The sequence below is a fragment of the Drosophila rhopaloa genome, unplaced genomic scaffold (genome assembly GCF_018152115.1).
Source record: "Drosophila rhopaloa isolate 14029-0021.01 unplaced genomic scaffold, ASM1815211v1 contig_115, whole genome shotgun sequence".
Taxonomy (NCBI): domain Eukaryota; kingdom Metazoa; phylum Arthropoda; class Insecta; order Diptera; family Drosophilidae; genus Drosophila; species Drosophila rhopaloa.
In genome coordinates, this window is record NW_025334990.1 from 10916852 (window position 1) to 10924685 (window position 7834).

Here is a 7834-nt window from a genome sequence, read left to right on the forward strand (position 1 = left end):
TGAATAAATTAAAAAGATTGTACGAATTAAACTTAAAATGTTTAACTCAATTTCAATATATTTTCAACATTAGGAAATACCAGAAATACTGATGTAGGGGGAAGTACAAATGTATTTAAAAATAAGTTAACTATCGATAAGTAGCATCAGGTACATATGATATTAAGTCGGTCTGGCAACGCCGCACGGTACGTGGCTTAGGAAAAGCTAAACAAATTTTATACAAATCGCTTTAACAACTAAAAGGTACAGAGGCAGACACTGGACTGATACGAGCACAGAAGGCTATCTATATGAACTGTAAGTGGCAAGGACGAAGTCCCCGTTTGTTTTACTGTGTTCCCCATTACCCTTTCACTTTTTATTGCCAAGTTCAACATGCATCTAAAAAGGGTACTTCAGCTGATTTACTGTTTGGCTGGTTACTCAATGGCCACTTTTAAACTTTTCCCAACCTCTTGCCGCTCCAAAACAAACAAAATGTTTGGCGATTATTATGCAGATTTTGTGTTTGTTTTGATTTGCCACATACAAATATGTATGTATGTCCACAAGTGCATAGTACATATGTTTGGCACTCACATACACATACACGCATTACCTGCGCTCTTTGTTTGCCGCCTATAAATAAACAGCGAAAAATGCGTACTAACTAATGACATTTGTTGCTATTTATCTGCTCTTTGTGTACGTCAACAAAGCGTTATTATATAAACAAATACAAATCGGCCATCAGCTGTTCTTAACCCTAGATAGACATTATTATTTATACATACATATGTAGTACATTTTAAATTTATAAAACAAATGCGGTTCTTAACTCCTTTTTTTATAAATTTGAGTGACTATAAATATATTTTTAAAAAAATGAGGCTGATCAACAATATTTTGGCAAGCCAACCGCAACAATGTATTCCCAGCGATAAGAGTCATTTCATTTTCCAACGAAAGAATTTAAATATGCGAGCTTTCGTGAACCTTTCTTTTTTTACTCTCTTTTATGTTTCTATAAGCCTCTCTTTGGAGTACACAACTTGAGTTAATATTTCATCATCGCAGCCTGGGATTATACCGCTTGGGTCGTAGAACCGTGGTGGAAATTCCATTTAGGGTTAAAAATAATTTCACTTTCTAAGGAAATGTTTGTAGAATGCGGGAAGTTCCTTGAACTCTTTCTTCTCTTCACCTTGTTCTCTTCTTTTGGCCTCTCTTTGGAGTGCACAATTAAAGCGAATATTGCATCATGCGTAGCTTGGAATTTCATCATCCTTGTGGGCGGTTATAAAAGCAGCGCCGCTAGCTTCTTCATGCTTATTCTATCATCGCGATGCAAGCAGTGAACACCAGGCAAAAGACGAAAGCACAACTCAGCCAAATGGGCGTAGGATAGGTCGGGATTGCCTCCAGTCTCCAGGAAATTCCACCTTCTAACCGACGCACTTCCTCTCTAATCCTTGCAGAACTCACCAAACATCAAGCATCACCATCAACCTGCACACTCACACACAGATTCCAATGATTCCAAGGATACAGTGAGGCAACTGATAATTACTAGCACTATGAATAACGTACAGAGTGCCCCGAATGGCGGGGGCGGGGCCGTAGGCGTGGGCATCAAGACGGCCCGGAGCAACATCTTCAACGTGGATGGTCTGCCACAGCAGATGGCCGCCATGAGTGTGGACTACTCCAGCATCCGGGGCAAGGATGTCCTGGTCCAGCCCAGCGACGAGCAGATGGAACTGCTGCAGAAGAGGCTCCAGGATCGCATAGCCGACAATTGCGGGGAGACCATCTACGAGATTGGCGTGGGCGAGGGTGAGTCCTTTCAACAGTCCAAAGCCTAGCTCAAATCAAGGGAACCGAAATTAATTGTTAATAATAGTATAATAGGTAAAATCCAACCTACTTTTCATTATTTAAGTGATTCACCAATTGGATCTCGTAATTCGTGACATTTATTATGCTGTATTTAAAAAATAGGAGTCAAAATATAGCAATAGAAATCGGAAACTCAAAGTAACTTGCTAACTATTATATTAATTGAAATCCTATGTCTAATAGATGGCAGCGACAATGGCCTGAATCCGGAGCAGTTTGATGCCTCCGTGGCTACGCTACATCTTCTGGCGGCCAACATAGATGCGGATGTGGTCAAGCTGCGTGAGCGGCGGGCAGAGAAGGGCCAATCGGCGCAGTTCCTTATCCGTAAGCACATTGAGACGACGGACTTTATGGAGATAAGGTAAGATAAAGATCCCCTCTCTGAGAAATCCAAATCTGACAGTTTTTCCTTTCCTTAGAGTGGCCGTTGTGGGCAACGTGGATGCTGGCAAGTCCACGCTGCTGGGCGTGCTTACCCACGGCGAGCTGGACAATGGCCGTGGTCATGCCAGGCAGCGTCTTTTCCGTCACAAGCACGAAATCGAGAGTGGACGCACTAGTTCTGTGGGCAACGACATTCTCGGCTTTGATGGGGTGGGCAATGTAGTCAATAAGCCCGACCACGGCCACCTGGATTGGGTGAAGATCTGCGAGAACTCGGCGAAGGTTATCACCTTCATCGACCTGGCGGGGCACGAGCGCTACCTGAAAACCACGGTCTTCGGCATGACGGGACATGCTCCAGACTTTGGCATGCTGATGGTGAGTACTTCGGTAAAGCAATCGCAGCGTGGCTTAACTCTGATATACTCTCTCCAGATTGGCGCCAATGCTGGCATCATCGGCATGACTAAGGAGCATTTGGGCCTGGCCTTAGCTCTAGCCGTGCCCGTCTTTGTGGTGGTCACCAAGATCGACATGTGCCCGGCCAACGTGCTGCAGGACAACATGAAACTACTGTTCAAGATGCTCAAATCGCAGGGCTGCCGGAAGGTGCCGGTAGTGGTGCGTTCGCACGACGATGTCGTCCTTAGCGCTACGAATTTCGTTAGCGAGCGTCTATGCCCTATCTTCCAGGTGTCCAATGTGACCGGTGATAATCTGGAGCTGCTCAAGATGTTCCTTAACCTGCTGAGCACGCGTATGGCCGGTTCCGAGAGTCTGCCAGCCGAGTTTCAAATTGACGATGTGTATTCGGTGCCGGGTGTTGGCACGGTCGTCTCCGGCACTTGCCTCCAAGGCACCATCCGACTAAACGACGGTCTGATGCTGGGACCAGACGCCGTGGGTGGATTTGTGCCCATCACCATCAAGAGCATCCACCGTAAGCGGATGAATGTGGCGCGCGTGCGCTGTGGCCAAACGGCAAGCTTTGCACTTAAGAAGATCAAACGCGCCTATCTGCGCAAAGGCATGGTGATGGTGTCGCAGGATCTCAAGCCGCAGGCATGCTGGGAGTTCGAGGGCGAGATCCTAGTGCTGCATCATCCAACGACGATATCGGCGCGCTACCAGGCAATGGTTCACTGCGGCAGCATCCGCCAAACAGCCTCCATAATCCACATGTCGCGTGATTGCCTACGGACCGGCGACAAGGCACATGTTAAGTTCCGATTCATCAAGCAGCCAGAGTACATTCGCTCCGGTCAGCGTCTGGTCTTCCGCGAGGGACGCACCAAGGCGGTGGGCAACATCCTGCGCCCGCTACCGAATGCCGCTGCATCTCCATATCGCCCCAAGCCCGCCAAGATGCAGTCGCGTTCACAGAACGGCGGCAGCAATGGCAGCAACAACCAGCACCGTCAGCAGGGTCAAGGCAGCACCTCGGGAGCGGGATGCAGCAAGGATGCCGGCGAGGAGAAGCAGAACGGCGACAAGCGCGAGGGCGGAAGCCGGCGCGGCGGAAAACGGAAACGAAACAATCGTCCAACTCCGTCAGGTGGAGGGACAGGTCAGTCCAACGGTTCGTCCGGTCTGGGTCTGCCCCTCGGCGAGATAGCTTCGCCGTCCGCCGCAGAAGTCGCGACGACAGGTCTCACTGAGTGAATCGTGCCGCCCTCAAAATTTTGTTCTTTCTAGTTTTGTAAGCTAAAGTATTTTTGAAATCCTTAAAGCGCGGAAAATGCGGATGAATATATTTTCCTACTCTCCAGTCCGGACTCTTGATCTGAAGGGGCGTCTGCCTCAAATAAACTGTTCCGTGTCCCGTTCTCGTCCACTGTACATTGTGCGAAATGCCAAACCGAATTCGATATTTTTTGTTCTCTAGAATTAAGACCACAAAAGTCACTGCATCATGAATTTTCGTTTACCTAGTTTCCTTACTAAATTCTGTTTATCATATTATAAATTGGAATTTATATTTAATCTGAGTGTTAACTTAAACTGAATTTGTCCGTTTTTATATGTTTTATAGTTAAGTTCACAGATGCCACAAACATTTTTTGAATTTTCTCCTATTTCTGAATAAACCCAAAAATTCGATTTTATTTTACTTGAATTATTAATTTAAATATGTAAAAATACATATTTTCTATTTGTTTTTTGACTTAAGACAACAAATTTTAATGAATTTGCCGACTTTAACGAATTACTTGTATTACTAAAGTTGAAAGCGTTGTGAATGCATAAATTAAGTTATACTTTGATTATTTAAAATGATACTTCTTCTGTAAAACGATGGTTTTCGAATGACAATCTGGATTTTCTTTTTTTTGTTATTTAGAGTTAAGATAACTACTGTCACTGGAAAATGAATTAAGATGTCTAGTTTTTCAATCCATTCAATAAAAGCAATTTTCTTGACTACAAATCTACGATATTATTTACCTTGGAAGGAATAAAAGATGGCAGCTGATTTCTACTTTTTTCACCTTTAGTACTTTATAAAAAATCAAATTTAGGCTGATTTAAATGTTCAGGCTTCAATGTTTATTCATTTGTGTTTACTGTAGTTAACTAAAATTTATCTTGCCGCGTATATACAATTGCTGGTGCTGACCAAATTAATCAATGATTCCTAGTTCTTTTTCTTGCTATTGAGCTCTTTCTTGACTCCCTCCAGTTCTTGTCGCACGTTGTTCTTGAACATGTTGACGAAGGCCCTGCAATTGGGAAATTATGTTTAGTTTTGGAATCGCCTGCCGGGATAAAGACTAACTTAAAGCGCTCTGGCGTCATCTCGTGCAGTCCCTGCTCTCTGGCCAAGCTCTTGGTGCGGTACATCAGGGAGACCGCCATCTGGGCAGCGCGTCGCATGGGATAGCTATCCGCCATGCGCTGGATGAGCTGCTCGTTGTTGGCCAGGTAGCGCATGAGCAGTCGCAGCACCATCTTGCCGGGTTCTTCCGCTTCCTAATCCTGCCTAGAACTCCGTGTCCTTGTACTTGCGTATCAGCTGCTGCTTGAGCTTCAGCTGGTTGCGCAGTAGTTCCAATCGCTGCTGCTGCTCTTCCTTGTTGAAATCGATGCCGGGTAGCTGGCGGATTTGCTCGCGGGCGGACTCAAATCGTTTTTGCAGCTCAAAGATCTACAAAGGGGATTCAAATTAGAGCTTGTCGGATTGTATAATATAAAAACCCACCTTGTGGTTGCAATCCTGGGACTCCCGCTGCTTCACGGCGTTCTCCAGAGGATCCTTTTCCACGCTGCAAGACACAAAGACATCATGTTATATAAGGCCCCGTTTTGAGTGCGCAATTGCTGACGCATTTTGTGTATTTTTGGCATTATCCGGACAGGGGCATTGGCCCCAAAACCTGTAACATAGCGCCAACCCACCAGCGCACAATGTCGTAGATTATCGGCAGAATCTCTATGTCCAACTGGTCCACCGTCAGCTGACACTGTCCCCCGATTCCGTTGGACGTTTGGGTCTCCTGCGATATCGTCGGCTCGAAGGGGGAGTTTGAAGTCTGCACCAGGCCGTCGGCGGTTAGGATGGGTTTTCTGTCCTCGATCTGGTTGTTTGGCGACAATTCCATCATAAAAAAGGCGAATCGAATTTCCAGCGTCAGAATCAGTATGACCTTACCGGGAACACTCTAAAATACCGAATATACCGCAATCATATATTTTCACGCCACCTTACTAGCTATTTTTGTAAGGGTAACCCTAGATAATCTAGCTATTATTGGCCTTATTTAAAATTTGTAAAAGCTTGAATTTCGAATGATTTTTAATTAAAAAAATAAAAAGATATAATTTATATTTCGTTTCTTAAATATTAATGTTGATTTTTTAGGTTTAATTATACAATTGCAAAAGTTGTTGGATATTTTAAGAACTTTAATTACATTTTCTTTTAATGGTTGTAGTAGCAGTGGCGGATCCAGAGACGATTCTTGGGGGGGGGAAATTGAAAAAGACGAAAACTGGAAATCGCGGTGATTTCTAGCAAACAATTAAAATTTTCAGGTTCTGCGGTTCCAAGGGGGGGAAATTTACCTAATTTCCCCCCCGTGGATCCGCCACTGTGTAGTAGTTTAGTTTTATTAATAAAAATGTGGGGTTTTAAATTTATTTTCTTATATTGACCAAAATATTTTACTTTAGTTACACAAAGATTTCTTTAAAGGATAAATCAAAAATAAAAATATGTACATATATATAATAGTACCCCTTCTTTGCTATTTAAGATAGCAACATAGTGGCCAACTGGCTTATTAACCCGGTCAAAGCTTTACACGAACAATTTGAACATTAAAAAAATACAAATTCCCCTAAAAGTCCTTAGAAGATTATTGTGGGGGCGGTATGAGGGGTGATTTTGGAGGGGGCGTGGCCGACGTGGCGCAGGATACAAACTCCTTGCTGGGCTTCACGCAGTTATTGTCGCGATCGTAGATGCCAAGGAAGGTGCGGCAGTGGGGACAGTAAAGGTACTCCCGATTGTCCGAGGGCAGCAGACAGGGCAGGAAGCACAGGGGCCAGCAGGTGACCACGCAGGATGCACAGCATCCGGCCTCCACGATCTCCGTTGCAGCCTTGATCAATGGACGCTTGTTGCAGGCGCAGCACGGGCAGAAGATGCAACCCTCCGCCGGAGCCCAGCGTTCGATGGAGGCCCGATAGCAGTGCCTCCGATGAGCCGTCGTCTTGTCCACTGGCCGTGGACATGGGCACGGACACGAGGACTTCTCCTCCTTCGAGGATGCTACACTGCACGCCGTAGTGGAGGCATCCTTTTCCGCTGGCTCTCCAGTGCCGGAGCCACCACTCCGACCAGAGCTCATCTTCTTGGCTATGTCTTGTAAGGAAGAGATGTCACTAAAATAGTATGTATATTCCCCTTAAAACATTTACATTTATCCGCCTTGTCGGCCATCTGAGACTCCGAGAGACCCGTCATCTTGCTAATCCTCGAGAGACGCTCCTCGCTGATGCCGTGGTCCGCGGCCAGCTTGTGCAAATTCCTGATTTTATCGTTGGTCGCCGCGTAGATCTCCGGGTGATCCTGCTCGATGTGGCGAACCAGTCCACTGGTATCGTAGCGGGAACAACGGATCACCTTCATGCAGTGCAGACAGCGGAGGGACTGCATATCACCAGGTGACGGGGATGGCTGGGACATGGTCTAACTTACTTTTTATTTCCAAACGTGTGCTACTGAAAGGTTTTTTTTCAGGTGTAACAGGGCCTTTCAGTTCATAAGATAAAACAAGTCACTTTCGACTTTGAAATCTCAGCCTATTAAGTTTTTATAACAGCTTAATTAAAACGGCTTTAATTTAATAAAGTTATTGACTTTAGAAGTTTTATTTTCGGTCACCTTTCTACAAGTCATTGGAAATTTAAAAATAACTAACAAAATGACAAATTGTAATGCAGACTTTTAGAGAATCAAACCACAAGTCTCATTAGGTATGTCATTTTAACATTTGATAATACCCTAAAAAATGTATTTTTATAAAAATAAGATGAGGGGAAACAATATGAAATTAAGGGCTTT

At 44.7% G+C, this 7834-nt stretch overlaps 4 protein-coding genes across 6 annotated transcripts; 1 reads left to right on the forward strand and 3 right to left on the reverse strand.

Moving 5' to 3' along the window:
• The first annotated feature begins 172 nt into the window (after window positions 1-172).
• LOC108037820 (GTP-binding protein 1) lies at window positions 173-4696 on the forward strand. Of its 2 annotated transcripts, none has more exons than XM_017114474.1 (5): window positions 173-300; window positions 1461-1818; window positions 2065-2245; window positions 2304-2646; window positions 2704-4696. In XM_017114474.1, exons 2-5 carry the CDS (start codon window positions 1560-1562, stop codon window positions 3928-3930), a joined length of 2010 nt encoding a protein of 669 aa, XP_016969963.1. In that variant the 5' UTR covers window positions 173-300; window positions 1461-1559; the 3' UTR covers window positions 3931-4696. The 2 variants fall into 2 exon arrangements, with proteins under 2 accessions (XP_016969963.1, XP_016969964.1); XM_017114475.2 differs by lacking the exon at window positions 173-300 and adding an exon at window positions 1259-1390.
• A 96-nt stretch (window positions 4697-4792) lies between these two features.
• Window positions 4793-5217, reverse strand: LOC108037822 (protein NCBP2AS2 homolog). The gene is made up of 2 exons (XM_017114477.2): window positions 5045-5217; window positions 4793-4988 (listed from the first exon to the last, which is right to left on the reverse strand). Exons 1-2 carry the CDS (start codon window positions 5215-5217, stop codon window positions 4904-4906), a joined length of 258 nt encoding a protein of 85 aa, XP_016969966.1. The 3' UTR covers window positions 4793-4903.
• A 31-nt stretch (window positions 5218-5248) lies between these two features.
• On the reverse strand, window positions 5249-5921 carry LOC108037821 (mediator of RNA polymerase II transcription subunit 9). The gene is made up of 3 exons (XM_017114476.2): window positions 5665-5921; window positions 5468-5531; window positions 5249-5413 (listed from the first exon to the last, which is right to left on the reverse strand). The coding sequence occupies exons 1-3, from the start codon at window positions 5868-5870 to the stop codon at window positions 5249-5251; spliced, it is 435 nt and encodes a 144-aa protein (XP_016969965.1). The 5' UTR covers window positions 5871-5921.
• A 468-nt stretch (window positions 5922-6389) lies between these two features.
• LOC108037197 lies at window positions 6390-7556 on the reverse strand. Of its 2 annotated transcripts, XM_044461855.1 has the most exons (3): window positions 7469-7556; window positions 7189-7393; window positions 6390-7132 (listed from the first exon to the last, which is right to left on the reverse strand). In XM_044461855.1, exons 2-3 carry the CDS (start codon window positions 7232-7234, stop codon window positions 6624-6626), a joined length of 555 nt encoding a protein of 184 aa, XP_044317790.1. In that variant the 5' UTR covers window positions 7235-7393; window positions 7469-7556; the 3' UTR covers window positions 6390-6623. The 2 variants fall into 2 exon arrangements, with proteins under 2 accessions (XP_044317790.1, XP_044317789.1); XM_044461854.1 differs by having other exon boundaries at window positions 7189-7538.
• Between the last annotated feature and the right edge of the window lie 278 nt (window positions 7557-7834).